Genomic DNA, 23,186 nt, shown 5'->3' with positions numbered 1-23,186 from the left:
GGAGACGAACAGGGAGGGATTCTCCTCTATGTAGAACGTTTAAAGGGAAGGTCAATGTCTAACGGAATGTAATTTTGGCTATGTTGTAGTTTTCTTTCTATACGCTCTGGGGGAATGGAGTAGCCTTGCACTGAGGTTCATCAATAGTCTGTGAGAGCCGGCAGTAGGATCTTATCCAAATCTGACCATCTTTGTCCTAGATTGGGCAATTTGCTGGGAGATGAAACTGTTCCGGTGCAATTATTGAGGGTTTGGATGGGGTTCTTGCAAGGATGGGGTTCCTATAGGTTCTGTTAGTTTTGTTAATGCTATAGCTTGGTTTTTCGGATGGTACTGTGCCACGACGGGACGGGCGGGTCGGCTACGGCAAAGAGACTTACTAACTTGTTTTGCGACATTGTTGGAATAGAAGGTGGTTGTCAAGAGTAGGGAGCTGTGGAAGGGATCACGACAAATTGGTCCCCATTTGGCTGCGCTGAAGAGGGTATTCAAAATTGTTGTTGAGATAGGGGTGGTCGAAGGTCGGGGGCGGACAAGATGGAGTATGTTTGAGGTAGGTATGTTATTGGAGGTGGCAATAAGTCTGTAGGTATTAATAAGGGAGGATGGGGTGGTTAGTTGGAGGTTGTGTGGGTAGAGGTGTTTAGTTGAGCTTGCTGGGAGAGGGAAATGTTCCGTAAGGTGTTGTTGCTACTGTACTAGTAGGTATTGATGAGGGGGTAGTTATTGCCGTGTTCGGGAAGCCGTGGTCAAAGACGCCTGGTGTCAGGGAAATTCAGATGGGTTTACATCTTTGGGTGCTATTTGATAAAGGGGCAGCCTCATGCCACTAATAGTGGAGGATAAGTTTTCATTTACTGTCATGGTAAGCCTGGATTATTGTGGGATAAAAACAGTCCACCCCTCAGGGTCCCCTTGAGGGGTAAGGGCTAAGATAACTAAATCAGGGGAATACCGTGCCCATCGGCTCCTTCCCTCAGGCGTTCAGGACGCACAAAGTCAGCCTTTCATCCTTTCAGCACGTCTCTCGACACCTAGGAGGTGGATAGTAGAGGGTTTTTGGTGAAGGGACAGAAACGAAGGTGTGAAGGAAAATAAAGACCATGGCAAAATGTAGTTGAGTCCGAGGCTGAGTCCCAAGGTTTTGGGAGTTCCCATCATTGGGTCCAGTCTTCCGCCTCCTTAGCCCCCCACGACAACACGGGCAGGGATTGGGGGGGGCTGTTTTTGCAAGTAACAATGTAAAAAAAGTACATCCTCCATTATGTTTTCTTTTACAACTAGTAGTGATTCTTAGTGTAGCAGTCTCGATTTCACATTCTAATAGTCTCCCCATCAACTACAAAGGATCAGTGGTTATTGTTGAAATTAGTCAGCTTCAGACTTTACCTTATTCACACAGATTACTTATTTTCTACCAACAGGAAGGAAACTGGTGTTGTTAGTCTACTTTCTAGAACCCAAACTTTGATGGGTGTGGGGACAGTGATGGCCAATCTTTGACTCAGGTGTTGATCCATGGGCACATGGGCATATCAGGTAGGGAGAAGCAATCATCTGTTATATTTACCATCTCACCTCAGTCTATGAAGGAAGCCTGAGGAGAAAGGATTTGATATTTCTCTTCTATCTATTATCTGTTCTCTGTTTTTAATGTCGTGTATACCATTTTGTGAGATTTCTTGCTAGGTATAAAACTAGTAGTGCCCAAAGGAAAGTAAGCTTTTCTAGACTAAGTATATTATATGTTATTCTGCGTGACTTCAAATTTTGTTCTTCAAGTTCAACAGAAGGAAAGTGAAAGTCATTTGATCGCATTGATGCATCAGAGCTGGAGATGTTGATACCTCCACAGTTTGTTGGAAGCTGCAATGGGGTTATTGCAGGCTCACACTGTCGTAATTGAAGTAGGTTCCAGTTTATCATGACGTTAGATGTTATGAAGAATTTTCACAGTTATTATAATGCATGTATATAAGTTTCTGATATGTTCCGAATCCTGTTAATACATCAGGGAAGTTCCCCATAGGTGTAAGAGTGCTTTATATTCTCTACCCTCACGTCTGAGAGAGCGAATTATTAATGGAAACGCAAACAGAAGCAGTGGACCCCTGTTCACAACTTTTTGGCTGGCGTAGGCACAAGAAAGTTACAGTACATTCTTTGTTTGGAAGTGTTTGGTCTGTTCACATTGAGATGAAGTAAACAGTTTTACTCCATAAATATTACTCACTTATAAAAATTCGGAAAAAGTTAAAGGCTATATTCATTTGGATAGTCTGAATCTTATCTTTAATTCAAGTTGGTCTGTAATTTGTTATGTGTCATAATAACATTTTTTAGTTTGGCTACGATTGGTTATTTTTTATTAGAACGCAGCCAATTTTCAGTTTGCTGAAGTATAAAAAATAATAAATACTAACAAAGTGAAGAAATCATAAAGTCATTCAGATGTATGGTGTGCTATATCAACTTTTTTTTTTCCAGGTGTGTTTGAAAATAATAAAAGCAATGGTAGTAGTAATGGAGCCAGTACTATAATTTGATTGACAATAAATCAAAACACACACACACACACACAGAAAAATAGGTGACATGATAATGATGTTTAATCATATCACAGGAAGGGTCAATTTAAACAAAGATAACTATGATTTTGAACTCAAGAAGGAGGAGAGGTCACAGCAAAAAGTTGCAAGTAAAAAGAGGCGAGAAAGGTGTCAAGAAGTTCGGTTTCCCAAACAGAACTATTGAAACATGGAACAATCGTCCAAATAACGTTGTGTGTGCCAAAAATGGGCATCCATTTTAAAAGTTATATGATAATTTAAATATAGCAGACGGGACCATCTGAGCTTAGCTCTTCTCCCGTATTGAAACAATTAGGTAAGAACTAGGTAAGAAGAACAAACACATACACACACACATATATAGATAGATAGATAGATAGATAAAGATAGATAGATATCGGGTTGAAAGAAAGGTACGATATAATGGACATACTTGGTCTTGAAGGTAGTGTACAAAATTAAACTGGGTCACGGTGAAACGAGTTTGACGAACCAGCGCCAGGTTATGCAGCGGTAGAATGGAATCCACATACGGGCGTAGAGGAATTGGAAAGAGTCCAGCTAGAGAGACGCCAACTGTAAGGGACTTGAATTATAAAAAAAGGATAAAAAATTTAGAATTTACAATGCTAGAGGAAAGAAGAAAGCGGGGTAACGTGATTAAATGTACTTTACAACTACGCCTTGGTGAAGCTTGCCAAAGAGGACCATTTGGGTTAGACTTCGTCATAGTTAAAGAGTATGAAAGTGGTGAAAGGATGTAAAACAATTTAGTTTTTTAGACAAGTTTTCTTCGTGAATGAAACATCCTTCCAGAAAACGAAAATCGATTTAAAGTTACATGATAATTAGATATAGCAGGCGTAAGCTCACTCTCTCTCTCTCTCTCTCTCTCTCTCTCTCTCTCTATGTATGTATCTATCTATCTATCTTGCTTACTCTCTCCTTCTTTTGAGATGTAAGTTTCTGTCTCAAAAAAGTCTCTTCCCCCCCTCTCCTCTCTCTGTGGATATATATTAGTGTATGTATATATATATATATATATATATATATATATATATATATATATATATATATATATATATATATATATATGTATGTGTATATATATATATATATATATATATATATATATATATATATATATATATATATATATACATACACACACACACACACACACACACACACACACACACACACACACACACACACACACACACACACACACACACACACACACACACACACACACACACACACACACACACACACACACACACACGAGTGCGCACGCGAATGCATTTTTGTCCGTGTAGTGTGATGTGTATCCTGTGGCTTGTTTGCCCGTCTTCCAAGATACTCCCTTTATCGAGGATGCATTTTTTTTTCACTATACGTCAATATCCATTTGTGATATTCCTGTTTTATTATCTACATTCATTTTTCATTAAAATATAGCACCTTGCAGAATACAAAGATTCTCCCAACATATATAAATCGCAAAATTTCGCAGTTTATCGTGAAATGGGATAACATGACCAAACAAACGGCTGAAAGGAACAAAAATCCACAAAATAAATCAGAAATACACGCACATTCGAACGTTAGTTTATCCCATAAATAGACCCATTTGTTACATTCCCTTTCGTTTGTAGAAATACATTCAAGACCTTATTTCTCCACTATTTGTCGAGTTATCAAGCAGCTGAAATGTGCATCGTATTATGAAAAATTGGCTCTCCAATATATTCTGTAGAATAGTCCACCTACAAGCCCACAGCGCGAGGAAGGCCGAACGTTCCCCCAAATTTTTACGTTCGTTCGCCACAACAACAAAGATGGCGTCGACGACCGAACCGCTCGGGGATTTTCCTTTCTGGGGCCTTCTTCCTAGGTAAATATCGACTGCAGGCGGGGCTCTTTTATGTCTCGGGACTAGCAGGAACACGAGGTTATCCCCGCCAATCGGATGAGATCCCTTAATGGCCGGGTTAGAAGAAAAGAGGAAAGAGGGAAATTTTGCACTGTCAGTCTGGCTCTCTGTCCTCTTTAAATCACAAGCGACAGATAGGATACTAAGTTTTGTTTCTTCTTCCTTTTTTCCTCCTGTGGAAGAATTTGTTGATTTCTTTGTTGATATGCAGAGGGAATGAAGAAGAGAGATGTGTAATTAGTCTCATTAGCACGTGAGAAATTATATTTAATTTGCAGACGAAGGGAGGAAGTCTAGGATTTATGTTTGCGAGTTTCTTTAGATTCAGCGACTGAGGTTATGAATGAAATGTTTGATACATCTGTTTATTTTCTATCGGAGATTCAAGATTACAAGGCGTTCACCATATTGTTCTTTTCTCTGAGAGAAATGGAATAGATATTCATGGAGTTTGCTAGAATTTAAAGAATGATTTAGTGTCACCTTCAGTATCTTAAATGCACCATCTATGTACTTATCTTAAGTTACTGGAGAGGAGAGAACTTTAATCTTTAAAGAGGAAACTCTAGATACATAAACAAAGGAATTACCCATTTGTTCAATGTTCTTTCAGATTTTTTCCTTTGTGTTTGTAGAATTCAGTGGTTTCACAATTCACATATGATAATTTTGTTGTATTAAGAAGAAATGGATTATGGGTTAGGCTGTTTGCAAGTACATGTAAAAGTACATCCTCCATTATGTTTTCTTTTACAACTGAGTATTGATTCTTAGGGTATGCAGTGGATTTACATTCATAATAGTCTCCCCATCAACCTACAAAGGATCAGTAGTTATTGTGAAGTTATTCAAGCTTCAGAATTTACCTTTATTTCACAAGAGTAACTTATTTTCTACCAACAGGAAGGAAACTGGTGTTGTTAGTCTACTTTCTAAGAACCCAAACTTTGATGGGTGTGGGACAGTGATGGCCATCTTTGACTCAGGTGTTGATCCAGGGGCACCTGGGCTTCAGGTAAGGGAGAAGCATCATCTGTTATATTTACATCTTCACTTCAGGATCTATGAAGGGAAGCCTGTAGGAGAAAGGATGTGATATTTCTCTTCTATTCTATTATCCTGTTTCTCTGTTTTAGTGTCTTGTATACCATTTTGTGAGATTTCTTGCCAGGGATAGACTGTAGTGCCCAAAGGAAAGTAAGCTTATGTCTAGAATCTGAAGTATATTATATGTTATTCTGCAGTGACTTCAAATTTGTTCTTCCAGGTTACAACAGAAGGAAAAGTGAAAGTCATTGATCGCATTGATGCATCAGGAGCTGGAGATGTTGATACATCCACAGTTGTTGAAGCTGCAGATGGGGTTATTGCAGGCCTCACTGGTCGTAAATTGAAAGTAGGTTCCAGTTTGATCATGACGTTTAGATGTTATTGAAAAAGAATTTCACAGTTATTATAATGCTAATGTATATAATTTTCTGATAGGTTCCAGAATCCTGGGTTAATCCATCAGGGAAGTTCCACATAGGTGTAAAGAGTGCTTATACTCTCTACCCTCAACGTCTGAGAGAGCGAATTATTAAGGAACGCAAAGAGAAGCAGTGGGACCCTGTTCACAAAATTTTGCTGGCGGAGGCACAAAGAAAGTTACAGGTACATTCTTTGTTTTGAAGTGGTTGGTCATTTTCACTTGAGATGAGTAAACAGTTTACTCATAGATATTACTCACTTATAAATTCAGGAAAAGTTAAAGGCTATATTCATTATGATATTCTGAATCTTATCTTTAATTCAAGTTGGTCTGTAAGTTTGTTATGTGTCATATAACATTTTTTAGTTTGCTACGATTGTTAATTTTTATTAAGAACGGCAGCCAATTTTCAGTTGCTAAAGTAATAAAAAAATAATAAATAATAATAATGTGAAGAAATAATAAATTCATTCAGATGTATGGTGTGCTATATCAAACTTTTTTTTTCCAGTTGTTGGAAAATAATAAAAGCAATGGTAGTAGTAATGGAGCCAGTACTAATAATTTGATTGACAAAATGACAAAAGAGGATGCTGAAACCAGGGTATCACTGCTTAACAGCTTGGAGAAAAAGTACAATGACCTGGGACCAGCTTATGATTGTGTCCTGTATCATGATGGAGATGTGTGGAGGTAAGTTATCCGGTTTACAAAATGTGAAAGAATATACAAATGGTATGTGGATAGAGAGAGTATAACCTACCTATTTTTGTTCTTTTGTTTTAACAAAAATTGTTCAGATCTTGAACCTTAGAATATTCCTCCATAAATTTTTTATGGTCTTGAAATTAGCTACACCCCCAATAGCCAACATTTCTCACTAGATAATAGATATCTGTTGAAATTCAAAGGTCCAACAGTAGATTTAAGTCATAAGGATTACCAGAACTTTCTCAACCCTATTAACCCAGTGTTGCTGGGAATGGCATGTACAGACATGTCATGCCCACTGTGAGATTAGTTTATTAACCCAATACTGCCGGCTGGTTTCCCTATATGAAAGCTCTCACTCCCGGGTTGTATTTGTAGTGGCTCAGGCCCCTCCGCTGGGAGATCATGTTGGCACCATAGTGTGCGCAGCATGATCGTACATGCCCCCAGAAAACTTGACCGACGCACCATGGCATGTATATACATGCTACCCAGAATATATTCAAGACATGCTATGACATGTACGTACATGCCACCTGACTGTGAAGGGTTAATTGTCTTTACGCATAGGCGGCTCCACAAGTATTTAGCTACAATGAGTCTATCATGCAGCAGACTTATCTCACTTGTTTCCCCTTTTTCTTAACTTTTGTAAATATTTTATTTGACTTTTTAATGCTATTAGTACTCTCTCTCTCTCTCTCTCTCTCTCTCTCTCTCTCTCTCTCTCTCTCTCTCTCTCTCTCTCTCTCTCTCTCTCTCTCTCTCTCTCTCTCTCTCTCTCTCACTCACTCACTCACTCACTCACTCACTCACTCACTCACTCACTCTCTCTCTCTCTCTGATGACTAAGTACCTGTGGTACCATTTATTGATAAATTAAAATTACATGGTGCATGCCATCCCCTGTGGCAATGGATTAAGGAAGAGGAAATCTATTTGATAGTGGTACTGTGTTATAAAATTAAGAATATGTTCAGTGAATAAAATTAATTCAAGACCTGATTGATAATTTTCAGATATAATGATATAGCTTTTGTACTTTATCATAACCTAGATAAATTTTGCAGGGCATGTATTGATACATCGGAACGGGGAGAACTGGAATCTGGAATTCATCTAGGGGAATATAGAATTACTCACCAGTGGGCATCGCTTACATCAGCTGACCAGTACAATATCTCTGTAAATGTGCACAATGATGGAAATATTCTTGAAATTGTTGGAATGTGTTGTAAGTATATGAATTTGATGATTGTATATGAACAACTTTGCAAATATAAATGTTATACTTCTTAAGATGATAATGTTATACTTTTCTAAATGGTAATGTTATATTTCATAATTCATTGGATCCAAGTGACACAGACATGTGCCATGAAATATTTGGTGGGGGGATAGGCAGTTTCATCAAGAATTTAGCTACAAGTGATGGGAATATATTGTCATGGGAAATTGTTGCCAAGTTTAAGGTGAAAGGGATATTTTATCCTGAGTATCATCATAGAAAAAAAATTTAGCTACAAGAGATGGAAACATATTGTCATGGGATGTTGTTGCCAAGTTTAAGGTGATAGGGATGCCTCATCATTAGTATACAAAGCACTTGGAGTGAGCCTGACTCAACAGGCCTTCTAGAAGGGGCTGGGTTTGTGAGCATCTGCAGGTTTTTCACTGGTTCATGAGGGTGACCTTTACCATCTGTAAACCATGTCAAGGAGAGGGCTGTCTTCTGGAAGGACACTATATCTGCCTGCAGAAGCTATTCCTGCCCACTTTTACTACTGTAGGGTGTATTATAGAAAACTTAATAATGTGAAAATAAATGAAATAACAGGTACCACTATGTAACTTATTGCTGCTGTTAGTACACAAAGTGTAAATTATCTTGAGAGATAATATGGAATCTGTTCACCAAAAAACAGCCTATTATTATCTTGATACAGCATAACAAACAATAGATATAGACCTTGGAAAATGGCAAAACAGCCAAAACACGTCTGTAGAAAAGAGAGCTAATAACATAGTAAAGAGGTGGCAAGGAGTCTAGCTTTCATGCATGAGTGTTCATGTGGGCCAGACCTACAAGCCACACACTCTAGGATGCTTAATGCCTGGATGTTGTCCATGTATGTACAGTGAGACACACACAACAAACAAACGGGTTAAAATTACATATAATTTAAGAAAATCCAGTGTGTGAACATATTACAACATCATAATTTTTTTCCAGCAAGTCATGGTACACATGTGGCTTCCATTGCATCGGCTAATTTCCCTGATGCCCCAGAGAGGAATGGTGTTGCCCCTGGTGCTCAGATAGTCTCTATAACTATAGGTAAGAAAGAATTGATTTTGTTAATGATACAGTGATGATAATACAGATGTATTTATTTTGTTTTGTTTTGGGAGTCATGTCATTATTTGATATTGTAATATGGATGGAGAAACATGAGAGAGCTTGATGTATTCAAGTAAATGACCATTTTCCTCAAGTCTTCAAGACTTCTTTAACAATACATACTAGGCCTATCTGATCTCACCTATTTACCCTATTCTTTGAATGCTAGTGAAGAAATTTGTAATTATTATTATTATTATCATTATAATTATTATTGATGTCATTATTGTTAACCCGTATAATCCAGATGACTTGACCATCATTTCATGAAAAAATTTGGCTTGAGGGGTAGGTGACATCAACAATGCCTTCATGGGAAAATATGGCTGAGGGCTGGGGTGACTGGAACTTGCCATCATGAGAATTTTGGCTGAAGGCTGGGGTGAAGGAAATGACTCACCATGAGTGCAGAAAGATCTTGTAGGGTGGTTAGACTGAATAGGCATTTAGGAAGGGACTTCTGTATTGTTTCCCTTTGTAAATAAGTGTGGAATATACCATCTGTGAGCCATGACTGGAAGAGTGCCTGCTCCAGGGAGGCAGCTATTTCTATGCTCAGGATTTTATTCCTGCCTACTGTGAACAGTGGCAAACATTGTATTACAGAAAATTATAAAAGCAAAATGTTTCATATTGTTATTATTATTGCAATAAGTTGTGGACTACCAAGAGAGATGATAATGGAGTCTGTGCAAGGAAAACCATCTAGTACTGTTTGGATAAAGCAAATCAAATGATGACAAGATAGACATAGTGAAATGGCAAAAAGCTTAAAATGCTAATGCAGAAGATATGAAAATTACATTGTAAAGGGGAGGCATGGAGTCTTGTCACTGCTCACACTGGTTGGTGTGCACCTGGCCTACAAGCCACACATCCATCAGAGTGGCTGCTCGAGTAAGCCTAATGCCCATGTGTTGGGCCATGTGTGGGCAGTGAAGCATCCATACCCAAGAGATTAATAATAATATAATTATAATGATAATAATAAAGTAATTGAAATAGAAAATTTTCCCCTGTGAATTAAAGAAATGGTGTAAACAGGTGAGGCCTACTAATCAACTTTTTGATCACTAAGTGCTCATGGAGCCAACTATGTGTATACAAACAAACAAAATCTATAGCAAAAATAAGTGCATGTACCCAGTCCTACTGCATTAATTAATGTAACTTTGGTGGTCTTATAATTAGCATATGTTAATGATGTATTTAACAATATTGTAGATTCTAAATCTAGCTCATGTGATTTAAGGTGACAATCGTATTGGTAGCATGGAAACTGGCACTGCACTAGCCAGAGCTATGATGCGTGTGATGGAAAACTCTTTCTACAAAGTAGATGTTATCAACATGAGTTACGGAGAACATGCTCATTGGTCAAACTCAAGGTAAGGAAGTTACTTTTGTCTACCAGAACCACTTGTACTTATGCAATTGCCTAAGGACAAGTTACTACTGGTAAAGTACTAACACATCAGAGTCTTTGATATGCAGAGGTTGTAATATTGAGAATCATTATAGAATATGTAATATTAACCTTTACAAGTGTCCTTCTAGAACAAGAATTAGCATATAACCATTATGATAATCATCTGTGTTGGTATTTCTCACAATAACATAAGTAAGTTGATACATTTTGTAGGAAAGTTATTTAGATTTATCCACTGTTATACCGTCTGTTTATTCAAGTAGTAATGTGTAAAAGGAAATGGTGTTGAGGAGGTCCTACCCTACCTCAGGTGGCAGCAGTTCAGTTAATCCAGGGGAAATTTGTCATATTTTTTAATAACATCTCATTACTCTAAATGTTATTGAACTATGTATGAATTGATGTTAGTGTTAATTATGTTCCAAGTGCTTTAAATTGTAAACTTGAATGTATGTCTTTATACTGAATTTTGCATTTATATTCATACTAACAGTTAGACAGCACAGGCAGTTCAAGTTTTCAGGATCTTTAATTTGCACTTACAAACATCATTAATGTAATTGCCTACTTAATCTTCATATGTTATACTTGGTGTTTCTAAATCCTCTGAGATCTCAACCCATCCATAAAGTAATTTTTACTTTTCAGTCGATTAGGAGAACTGGCTCACGAAGTAGTCAACAAATATGGTGTTATCTGGGTATCATCAGCGGGCAATCATGGTCCAGCTCTTGCAACAGTGGGAGTTCCTCCAGACTTCCAGAGTGATTCAATCATTGGTGTTGGTGCTTATGTGTCCCCTGACATGATGACTGCTGAATACTCCATGATTGAGAAGTTGCCTGGTAGGTTGTAGCATTTATTGTGTAGATTCATACCCATTGATTGTCATGAACTCTATTTATTGCATAGCTTTACAATTAATGTTTTGAAAGAAAAAATAAATTTTAATGCCTGATTTACAGGATGTCCTTATACCTGGTCATCAAGAGGACCTACAGCAGATGGTGCAAGGGGTGTGACCGTCTGTGCTCCAGGTGGTGCCATCACATCTGTCCCAACATTCACATTACGTAGCAACCAGCTTATGAATGGCACAAGGTGGGGAATTTGTTAAAAAAAAACAGCCATGTGCTGCTACTAATGAATTTATTTTACTGTAAAGTGTAACCTCATACTTTGAATATGTTGAAACTTTCTCTTATTCTGTGATTAAACTTCCTCATTTGCATTCTTAACCCAATGCTGCCGGGTATGGCATGTATGTACATGCCATGCCCACTTTGAGTTTACTTTATTAATTGTTTTTACATATAGATGGCTACACTTGTATGAAGTCACTAATGAGCCAATGACAAGTACTGCCTGTCTCGCCCGTTTACCTTTTTCCTTGATTTACGAAACTATTTTACGTTATCTTATTTGGCTCTTGCTAATGTTTATAACCTTATAGTAATTATAATGTTAAAATAAAAATAACTCCATCGATATTCATAGCATTAGTTAAAAAAAAAAATCTTGCCAACAAGGAGAAGTGAAATCAGGAAAGGTCACAGGGTCTACTAATTGACTCCTTTGTGGCTAAGCATAGCAGAGCCATCTATGTGCAGAGGCATTTCACAAAGAAGTAAATAATGAGCACAGCATTTTCCCAGTGGCATTGGGTTAATACTTTTTCATTTGCATTCTTAATATTTTTTCATTTGCTTAAGCATGACAGCAGAAGTAATATTGAAAATCATAGATAGAATTCAAAAATAAGTTAAAAGCAATTGTAAACATAATTCATTTCATCCAGTAACCTTCAGCAGATAATGAATATTTATATCTTAAATTTTCTAGCATGGCATCTCCTCACACTGCTGGTTGCGTCGCTCTGATTGTCTCAGCAGTAAAGTTGAAGTCCATTCCATATTCCCCGTATTCTGTCCGAAGAGCAATACAGAACACTGCCATGGCTTTAGATGTGGATGTGTTTGCACAAGGACATGGACTGATCCAGGTTAGTTAGACAAGACAAATTCAGGTGACTCTAAATTATGGATATTTAGAAAAGAAGGGGGGAAAAGGTAAACTAGGTATAGTTTTGTACTCCCTCTCCCTGCCTGCCTTCCTCCCTTCCTCCCTTCCTTCATTCCTTCCTTCCCGCCTTCCCTCTCCCTCCCTCCCTCCCTCCCTCCCTCTCTCTCTCTCTCTCTCTCTCTCTCTCTCTCTCTCTCTCTCTCTCTCTCTCTCTCTCTCTCTCTCTCTCTCTCTCTCTCTTCTCTCTCTCTCTCTCTCTTCTCTTCTCTTTTCTCTCTCTCTCTCTTTCTCTCTCTCTTTCTTTCTTCTCTCTCTCTCTCTTTCTTTCTTTCTTCTTCTTTCTTTTCTTTCTCTTCTTTCTCTCTCTCTCCTCTCTCTCTCTCTTCCTCCTCTCTCTCTCTCTCTCTCCTCTCTCTCTCTCCTTCTCTCTCTCTCTCTCTCTCCTCTCTCTCTCTCTCTCTCTCTCTCTCTCCCCCTCTCTCTTTCCTCCCTCTCTCTCTCTCTCCCTCTCCTCTCTCTCTCTCCCCTCCTCTCTCCCTTCTCCCTCCTCCTCTCTCTCCCTCCTCTTCTCCTCTTCTCTCTTCTCTCCTCTCTCCTCTCTCTCTTCTCCATTTCTCTCTCTCTCCTCCTCTTCTCTTCTCTCTCCTCTTCTCTTCTCTCTTCATCTCTCTTCTTTCTCTCTCTCTCTCTCTCCTCTCTCTCTCTCTCTCTCTCTTCTCCTCTCTTTCTCTCATTTCTCTCTCTTCTCTCTTCATCTCATCTTCTCCTCCTCTCCCTCTCTCTCTTCTCCTCTTCTCTCTCCTCTTTCCTCTTTTTCCATCTTCTTCTTCCCTCCTCCCTACTCTTCTCTCTCTCTCACTTCTATCTCCTTTCGTTAGTTTCTACTAACTATGATCTTCTCTTCCCCTCTCTTTCGCATTGATGACAATCAAACTTATAAGCAACAAAGGCAAGCACCAATAAATGTTATTCATCACCCATCTCTCTCTCTCTCTCCGGGCTAGTACAGTGGTAACATGTCGGCCTCTCATCCGAGGGGTCGGCGGTTCGCGCCCCGCCCAGGCGCGAGAAGTTGCAACTGTCGCCCGGAGGTTACTGCTGTGGCTGGGCACCACGGCGGGCAAGGACTCGGTTCCGCCGAGTCAGCAGCAGCTCACACACGTAAGCAAAAGCAAGCAGACAGTATGTCACACCAAGAATATCCATTGTATCAAATGGAATCCTAACCAAACAAATCCTAACCAAACTCTCTCTCTCTCTCTCTCTCTCTCTCTCTCTCTCTCTCTCTCTCTCCCTCCCTCTCTTTCTTTCTCCCCCTCTCTCTCTCCCCCCTTCCTCCCTCTCTCTCTCCCCCCTTCCTCCCTCTCTCCCTCCCTCCCTCCCTCCCTCCCTCCCTCCCTCCCTCCCTCCCTCCCTCCCTCCCTCCTTCCCTTCATCCTTTAAGAAACAGGATAAATAGGTGAGATAGGTAGGACTAGTGATAGATAAGTAATTGATGATATGACTGTAAAGTCATAAAAAAAATGGCTAAGGGCCAAGTGACAGGAATATGCTATAACAAAAGCATTTTGCTGAGGGCTCAGGTGACAGTAATTACCTGTCATAAGTACACAAAACTCATAGAGGAAGAAAAGGCATGTAGGAAAAAGCTGTTGCTAGAAGAGTGCCAGCTCCATGGACGACACTATTTCCATGCTCAGGATCTAATTCTTGCCTGCCTAGACCCAGAGTTTAGTTACAGATAACTGAATAATACAAAACTATTTAAAAATGATGTTAGTTGTTAGTGTTGATGATATGGAGTCTTCTCAAGTAAGATACTCTGTTACCATCTTGATGCACCATATCAAATTATGAATATAGAACTTAGAAAATGGTAAAAGAGCAAAAAATGCTTATGCAGAAAAAGAGATCACAAAATTGGCAAGACTAGGAGTCTTGATAACCACACATAAATGTTCATGTGGGCAGAGCTTACAATCCAATAGGTTAATTACTTGAGGAGCCATGTATGTGTAAAACAAACACAAACACACACACACACACACACACACACACACACACACACACACACACACACACACACACACACACACACACACACACACACACACACACACACACACACCTACTTACACACACACACACACACACACACACACACACACACACACACACACACACAAAACTACTACTACTTCACACACACACACACAACACACCTGCACACACATAACTACTACTACTACCACTACTACTACTACTGTTACTAAGCTGTGTGGATTTTTATTTGTAAATAAGCATATCTTTAAGAAAAGCATGATAACATAGATATAGTAGCAACATCATAAAATGCATTAATTGGGGTTATTCGTTGTAGGTGGACAGGGCTGTGGAGCACATACTTCAGCATTGCAATAACATAGAAGATAAAGTTCGGTTTATGGTCGAGTGTGGAAGTGAGAGGAAAAAGGGCATTCATTTGCGTAACTGGCTTGCTGATAAACCTGTTGACATGTCGGTTACAGTGGAACCTGTGCTACTTGATGATACTAGAGCCGGTATGTATAGTTAATATTTAAGTTATTCCTTTCTATTAAGAATTTCAATACTTTTTTTTTTTTTTTTTTTTTTTTTTTTTTTTTTTTCATGCTTGAATATATTATAATTTTTTGTTGATATTGTAATTTGATGATAATGGGATTTCACCATTAACTCTGTTTAATTGCACAATACTGCTCATCAGATGCCAATCAAAAATTGTCCTTCTGTATGGAAATGGTTCTGACAAGTAATGCTCCATGGATTAGATCACCAAGCTGTTTACAAATGTCTTACACTGCCAGGTCTTTCCAGGTAAGCTCCTCTGTGTTATTTACATATATATATATATATATTTTATATATATATATATATATATATATATATATATATATATATATATATATATATATATATATATATATATATATATATATATATATATATATATATATATATATATATATTTATATATATATATATATATATATATATAATATAATTTATATATTATATAAATGACATTGCTGTAAGTTTTGCTTTATAGTAGTTTCTTTCTTTCTCTGCTTTTATTTTTTAACAAACATATTTCATCTTGAATTATTACAGGTGAGCATAGATCCTCGAGGTCTGGAGCGTGGAAGAGTTTATTTTGCCTCTGTCAAGGCCTACAGCGCTTGCAATGTTGAGAAAGGAATCATGTTTGAAGTTCCAATCACTATTGTTGTTCCTGTTATTGACTTACTTCATGGGTACAAGTACACCTGGTAAGTTGCTGCATTGCTTTCAGATTTGTGCTATTTTATATTATGCATTTTATTAGCCTGATGATATTGGATGTGACTGCTTAACATGAAAAGTATCATAATGATGGTTATGACATTTTATTTTTGACAGTCCAGCTGAGGTTTTCCGAGCGGGATGTGTCCGCCGTCATTTCCTGCACGTGCCAGTCGAGTCTACTTGGGCAACTGTTACCTTGAAATCGTCGCATTCTGAGAAGTGTCAGCGCTTCACACTTCATGCAGTTCAGTTGAAACCTGATTGCAGTGTGAAGACAATTGAGTTCTATAAGGTAATATTGTGGGCAGAACAATCATTAGAGATCAGATTTTAAGAGTTTACACTTACTCATCTAGGAGCACAGAATTATATGTTTCTACTTACGTGTGATATCCCTTGGTAGAAATAATCGTAAAGCTCTGTATACTGATGTAAAAGAATATATAATAATAAATAAAATAAAATAAAATAGTATAATAAAAATAGATATGGAAGTTTTAACATGTTACGAACATTTTCAGGTTGTTAATCTAGGCAGCAATGAGAGCAGCACGTTCGTCTTAGGAGTGCGAGGTGGATATACCCTGGAGGTTTGCCTTGCCCGTTGGTGGTCAAGCTTAGTGGATGGTCAGGTAGAAATTGACGTTGAATTTCACAGTCTGCGGCCATCGCATGAGGAGGTAATGTGATTTTACCACAGTTCAATAAGGTTTTAGTCTAATTTACTTGATTTTGTTAGGGTTATTCTTAATTTTACACTGATCTAGTTGAAACAAATATCTATATAAGTTTTTTGTATTGCATATTTTCATATTTAAGAAATTCAACAGATGATGAACCTTGCATTAAGCTCATCCACATTATGTTTGCCATGATTCATGACTACACATTTTCACATTTTTTCCCTTTCAGGTAACATTATTCTGCAGTGATGGAGTTCAGCGTGTGGATGTGAGAGCAGGGCTGAGGCCAGAAGAGGTCTCTCCACAGGCTTATCTCAAACATCACACTCAGGTAATGGCCTCGATAAGAAGGATGGAGGGTCGCTTGATGATGTGACTTTTCATCGTCAATTTGTTGGTTTTGTTGGTGGTATTTACTGATTTTTTGTTTTTGTTTTTTGTTTTTAATGCTAAGCTTAACCATGGTTCTCCAAAGAATGGCCAAATGTAAAGTTCATTTTGTTAATTATAACTTGAGGAATTTGTAACTGTATTTTCACATATTTCATTAAACATAGAGAAGATTCAAACTTTGATTAAAGTAGAACATATTATAGCTCATTTGTCAGATATTAGTAACACCAAAAATCTCTACTATATATAGAATTACAAGTAAAACCCAATTTGTGAACTGGATTCAAATTCAAGAAATATATGTATCAGTATATATTTTTTGTCATATAGCTTATTAATGAAAATCGAAGTCATAAATATTTTGGAATATTTTGATGTTATCCGAAGAATTATTATTTTCCAGATCTGATTATACTATTTTATATATCGTACAATGTATCTGTATGTGAAAGTAAATTGATATATCCCTGATATAGGTGCTGACACCCACAGAAAGTAAAGTGGAAGTTCTGGGTGGTCTACGTGACACAATCCCAGGTGGTCGTCCTGTCTACCAGCTAATTTTATCTTATAATCTCTCGGTTTCTAAAACAGCAGAGGTAGGGCTTCATCTGGTGCATGTTTGTCATAAGTATTATTTATTTATTTTATTATTATTATTATTATTATTATTTTTATGTGCTAAAACAAACATATAGTTTCATTGTGCATGCTGCAAATATGCCTTGGGGTTGGCTAGAAGTGAAAAATAATGAGAGATTTAGGAAATTGAAATTCTCTCTTCTGTCCAAGAGGTCTGATGTATAGATTATAGCAATCAGGTGCTATGCTGTTGGATAAAAAGAAATTTTGAGCCAACTTTTAAGGGGCTTTTTAGACTCAGACCGCGCAACAAGAGCCAAACAAACAAACAACTGTTTAGCACAGATAACTTGAGCAGCTCAACTGCACATGCCATAAAGAAAGCACCCCAATAGGAGTGACAGCTTTCCCATAGCATGATAAGACAGTATCTGGTGTGAGTGGGTTGAAACATGTATAAAGATTATAGTGTCACCAGTACTTTCCTTGTTTTTTAAGGAGGTATTAAAAATATATTTATATATTTGATAGTATTACAATTTCATATATAAAAAGTTAGGATGAGTTTGATATATATTTGGTTGATTACATTCAGTTCATTTAAATATCTTTGCACAAATAATGTTTTTGAAGTGAAAATGTAACACTTAAAGTAGAGATGGCAAATTACACCTTTTAATAGAATTTGAATGTTTTCAGGTTACTCCAAAATGTGCTTTGCTAAGTGATGTATTGTATGAGTCTGCATTTGAGTCACAGCTATGGATGCTGTTTGACCACAACAAGCAACTCCTCGGCTCTGGTGATGCTTACTGTACCAAGTATAGCCTCAAGCTTGAGAAAGGAGAATATACAATCAGGCTTCATGTGAGGCATGAGCGACCTGACTTGCTGGAGAAGCTCAGTGATTTACCCTTGACTGTGCTTACTAAATTATCACAAGAGGTAAGTTTATTTCTGTTTTCCAGGACTGTATAAAGATGATAGAGATAATGAATAGAGGAAAAAATTCTTGCTTCTCAATAAAGCTATGATTTAACTTATCTGATCCTGTTCTTGGACCAGATTTCAGCTAAGGATTAACACCCTTTAAATCAGGTCAAGGCATACATACCAGCTGGGGAAGAAAGGATGCCAGATGTGGTGTGTTCTATGCCTAGATCCTCTCTCTCTCTCTCTCTCTCTCTCTCTCTCTCTCTCTCTCTCTCTCTCTCTCCCCCTCCCTCTCTGTGTAGGGGGGGGGTGAGAGAGACAGACAGAGACAGAGAGAGAAAATGATCTGTAGTCTTTGATAATCTTAGAAAATTGTTAGACATTATGATGCAAGGAAGCCAGAGGTGGTTCAGGGCCCAGGCCTGGGTCTGAATAGTAGAACCTGGTTTTGGCCCATTGATACCACCAGAATAGCATGTTTCCCCATTTCCTTGATTTTTGGGAAGATTTTTATTTTAGTATTGATAATGGATTTATAGTAATCCTGATATCAATAATGATAATAAGAGTGATTATAGTAATGGCATTAGAAAAAAATAAAATTTTCAAAATTCAAGGAATGGAGAGATGATGGGAGGTCATATAAGCCTACTAATTGACTCTGGTGACTAACGAATTATCACTATGTTAAATTTACAAAGCAAAACTACAATGGAAAGTGCAATTACGTGACACCAGTTGGGTTAAGGAAATGTAACATTTGAATACACATCAACCAATATAGCTATTATATCATCTATGACATAAGTGCAGAGAGTGCAAGCATTTTTTTTCTTTTTCTCTTTCTTGGAATAGTAGGTGGCAGTAGTTATTGATGCTTGTTGGAGGACATTTGTTGCATAATAATCTAGAGTGAAAATAATTCTACTTCATTTTATCAGTACAAGTACTGGGGATTTCATGATATTTGCAAATGAGGGTGATATTGTTTCCTAAATAGTAAGGGTTCCTAGATGTATATAGCCTCTGAGGTAGGTTAAGGGGTTAGAAGTGGGTGTTCCTTGTTGAGGATAGTATGTAATTATAACTGATAGTGTGGGTGGCAAGGGTAGTGATGACACTGGTGATGGTGGTGTTCGTGGTAATGTCTGGTATGGTGGGTAGTGCTGTTATGGTATGGTTGGTAGTACCCTTGGTGGTAGGGGTGTTGATACAGGTGGTTGGAAGGTGGCAGGTTGGGTGGTGTGGCTGGTCCAGTCTGTGTTGTTGAGGGAAAACAGTGACCAGGTAGTATGGCACAAAATACTTGGAAAATTTGCTAGGAGAGCTATGTTAAGTGATGCAATTTATGAAACATGCTATAGGATGCAGGTGTATTTTTTTTATTATATTTTTACTTGTAACCCAAAGCAGGAAATGGTCCATAAATACTTCATGATGATGATGTTGCTCCTCCTCTTCCCCTCCATCTCTTCCTCCTCCTTCTCTTCCATCTCTGCTTCTTCTTCATCCTTTTCATCTAAAATATGATAAAAAGTAAACAAAAAAATAGAAGTAACTTCTTGGGGGTTTGCATATGCAAAAAGCTATGCTTTTTATGTAGACACTTGTAGAAAACTTATTATTTGTTATAGAAAGTTGAATTTGCATTATTTTTTAATAGGAAGGATTGATTACTAAGCTTACCATTGGACAGTGAAAAAGTAAAAACATTGCCTTCATTAACATCATGGACTTCGTAGTTCAATTCCTTCATAAACTCTGATCCTTTGCAGGACCCTGAGTTTTACTCTTGTTTTATATATATATATATATATATATATATATATATATATATTATATATATATATATATAATATATATTAATATATATATATATTATGTAATATATATTATATTATTATATATTATAATATATATTATATAATATATATATATGTATATAATATATATTATGTATATATATATATATTATATATATATATATATATATATATATTATTTATATATATATATATAATTATATAATATATATATATATATATATTATAATTTTATATATAATATATATAATATTTTATATTATCATCATCATTTAACGGTAGGTTCATGTCTGAGCCGCCGTGGTCACAACATGATACTCAATTGCAGTTTTCACGTTGTGATGCTCTTGGAGTGAGTACGTGGTAGGGTCCCCAGTTCCTTTCCACGGAGAGTGCCGGTGTTACCTTTTTAGGTAACATTCTCTCTTATTTTATCCGGGCTTGGGACCAGCCCTGACTTGGGCTGGCTTGGCCACCCAGTGGCTAGGTAGGCATTCGAGGTGAAGTTCCTTGCCTAAGGGAACAACGCGCCGGCCGGTGACTCGAACTCTTGAACTCAGATTGCCGTCGTGACAGTCTTGAGTCCGACGCTCTAACCATTCGGCCACCGCGGCCTTGACGATCATGGGCTTCCATGATTTTTCTTGGCAATTTAGAGCGGTGGTTTGCCATTGCCTTCCGCCCGGTGTTTTTTTTATCGAGTCACCATCTCTATTTACCCGGCACTGACTTGGGCTGACTTGGTCCCCCAGTGGCTAGGTAGGCAATCGAGGTGAAGTTCCTTGCCTAAGGGAAACAACGCGGCGGTCGGTGACTCGAACCCTCGAACTCAGATTGCCGTCGTGACAGTCTTGAGTCCGACGCTCTAACCATTCGGCACCGCGGCCCTATATATATAACTTATATATTAATAATCAATTATATACAATATTATATATATTATATAATATATATAATATATTATATATATATACATATTAATAATGATAATATATATTATAATATATATATATATATTATATATATATATATATATATTATATATATATATATATATATATATAATATATATATATATATATTATATATATATATAATATTATATATTATATATATATATATATATATATGTATATAATTTTTCTTTTCTTTTCTTTTCTGTTCTTCTCTTTTCCTCCCTTTTCTTATTCTTATTATTTTTCTTCTTATTCCTCCTCCTCTTCTTCTTCTTCTTCTTCTTCTTCTTCTTCTTCTTCTTCTTCCTCCTCTAAATAATTGCAGACTTTCAAATAGTTTATTTAATGAACTTAAAAATACAATGACTACATCTTTGCTGTTTGTTTTCACAGGTAAAACTTGATGTGTATACATCATTCAATGCTGCAGTTACATGTGGAAAGAAGGCTCAGTCTCTTTCCTTGGGTACTGGTGCTGTCCAGCCTCTCTACCTCACTGCCCCCAGCCTCACAGACAAGTAAGTTTATTTTGGATTATAATATATTATCAACCAGAATGCACAAGGAGTCAGCTGCTCAAATAAAGAAAGTTTAAAGAAAATTTACCCCCCACTAAATGCTCTTGACTGTGGCTTAAATAATACTTCAGGTAATAATGCTATAAAGAAGGCTTTAAACCTACTTTTGAGGGGTAATTCTCCTAAATAAGTAGCCAGGGCCAAACAAGCACCAAGCAAGCAAACAGCTATTTATAGAGTACAACTCCGAGCAAGCTCAGCCACATGTGACACAATAGTACCTCATTCTGGCCTGCGGGATGGACAACCACGATGGCACAAATCATGAATGGCCTTTTATCTTTTAATGATCAAATGAATGAAGCAAGGTAGGCCTCAGCTGAGGTGGTCCCCCTGCTCATGAATATCTTTTTCCTATAGAGTACAGGACAGACCCTTCCCCCAAATGTTAAATAACCTAACAGGGGCACAATATTCACTAATGAAATAGATGGATTTTTGACCAGTGATGATCCTGAATTGATTATCTGATCATTTATGACATTTCTGTAATTCTATGTATATTTTGATAATCTGCATGAGTTAAAAGCAGTTGTCTACAGTAAATGCTGCGTATTTCTTTGTCACTAATTTCCATTGGGAATGTAAAAAAAATATGTATTGGTACATACTTCATGTTTCAGTAGGAGAAGATGGTTCAATGTGTGTGAAAGTTTAAAAATAATAATCAGATAGTAAATTCAGGCTCCCATTGATTTAAATCTGCTGAAGCATTATAAGTGGAAAGTAGGCCTTGATTGGCTACATAGCATTTGGGGGAGGATCTAGTCCTCAACTCTGTGAGGCAAGAGATATTAGCAGGCTACCAGGTGGATAACTTTTGCTGTAAGTGTGTCCTTTATACTTTGATACAATCCCTGATAAACACATTATTCATATGATTGCATCTTTGTTCATTTCCATTCAGTCTAGTAATTGAAGGAATAAAAGTGCTCTCCAGGTGCAACATTGGCTTTCCTCCTCTGTCTCATTGGCAGATTGCTCCTACCATTTCTTGACAGTATATCTTCCTATCCATATACTCCTTAGTCAAGATAGCACTGTCAACCCTTTACTTGTGTAATGATTCATAAACAAATGGCTTTCATTTGTTGAAATGTTATTCTTATTTGGGGATCTTGTTTTTCTGAAGCAGCTTCTGTTACTTCCAGAGAGCAATATTCGACAAGCAAGTCACCTAAATAATAACTGTCGACAAAATTGCAGAAAGTATCCCATACTTAAATGGCATTGTTTTTCCAACAGGACACTGAAGGGTCTCGGACTAACCCCAGGTCAGGCCCTGTTAGGTACACTGTCATTTGCAAAGGATGAACAAGTTCGGAAAGCTGTAAGTAACCACAAGTTTGGGCCCATACGTACTATGCCGGTAAG

The 23,186-nt window shown here is 37.3% G+C and overlaps 1 protein-coding gene across 3 annotated transcripts in view; it reads left to right on the top strand.

Annotated features, from left to right (window-relative positions):
* LOC119577795 (tripeptidyl-peptidase 2-like) overlaps window positions 1-23,186 on the top strand; it is a 42,371-nt gene that overhangs the window by 15,507 nt on the left and 3,678 nt on the right. Inside the window, exons 1-21 of one of the 3 annotated variants that reach the window (XM_037925364.1) lie at window positions 4,303-4,467; window positions 5,410-5,521; window positions 5,774-5,902; window positions 5,992-6,159; window positions 6,489-6,670; window positions 7,759-7,922; window positions 8,922-9,026; window positions 10,342-10,477; window positions 11,167-11,363; window positions 11,484-11,619; window positions 12,361-12,520; window positions 14,921-15,101; window positions 15,287-15,396; window positions 15,691-15,848; window positions 15,979-16,156; window positions 16,386-16,544; window positions 16,777-16,878; window positions 17,417-17,539; window positions 18,222-18,467; window positions 21,628-21,752; window positions 23,058-23,181. In XM_037925364.1, coding sequence (XP_037781292.1) covers window positions 4,412-4,467; window positions 5,410-5,521; window positions 5,774-5,902; window positions 5,992-6,159; window positions 6,489-6,670; window positions 7,759-7,922; window positions 8,922-9,026; window positions 10,342-10,477; window positions 11,167-11,363; window positions 11,484-11,619; window positions 12,361-12,520; window positions 14,921-15,101; window positions 15,287-15,396; window positions 15,691-15,848; window positions 15,979-16,156; window positions 16,386-16,544; window positions 16,777-16,878; window positions 17,417-17,539; window positions 18,222-18,467; window positions 21,628-21,752; window positions 23,058-23,181 — 3,051 coding nt within the window. In that variant the 5' untranslated portion in view covers window positions 4,303-4,411. Of the gene's footprint in view, window positions 1-4,302; window positions 4,468-5,409; window positions 5,522-5,773; window positions 5,903-5,991; window positions 6,160-6,488; window positions 6,671-7,758; window positions 7,923-8,921; window positions 9,027-10,341; window positions 10,478-11,166; window positions 11,364-11,483; window positions 11,620-12,360; window positions 12,521-14,920; window positions 15,102-15,286; window positions 15,397-15,690; window positions 15,849-15,978; window positions 16,157-16,385; window positions 16,545-16,776; window positions 16,879-17,416; window positions 17,540-18,221; window positions 18,468-21,627; window positions 21,753-23,057; window positions 23,182-23,186 lie in introns of those variants that run through there. The other 2 variants (XM_037925365.1, XM_037925366.1) reach the window with 2 other exon arrangements.

The sequence above is a fragment of the Penaeus monodon genome, chromosome 10, assembly GCF_015228065.2.
Source record: "Penaeus monodon isolate SGIC_2016 chromosome 10, NSTDA_Pmon_1, whole genome shotgun sequence".
Classification (NCBI taxonomy): domain Eukaryota; kingdom Metazoa; phylum Arthropoda; class Malacostraca; order Decapoda; family Penaeidae; genus Penaeus; species Penaeus monodon.
This window is presented reverse-complemented; position numbering and strand designations above follow the sequence as displayed.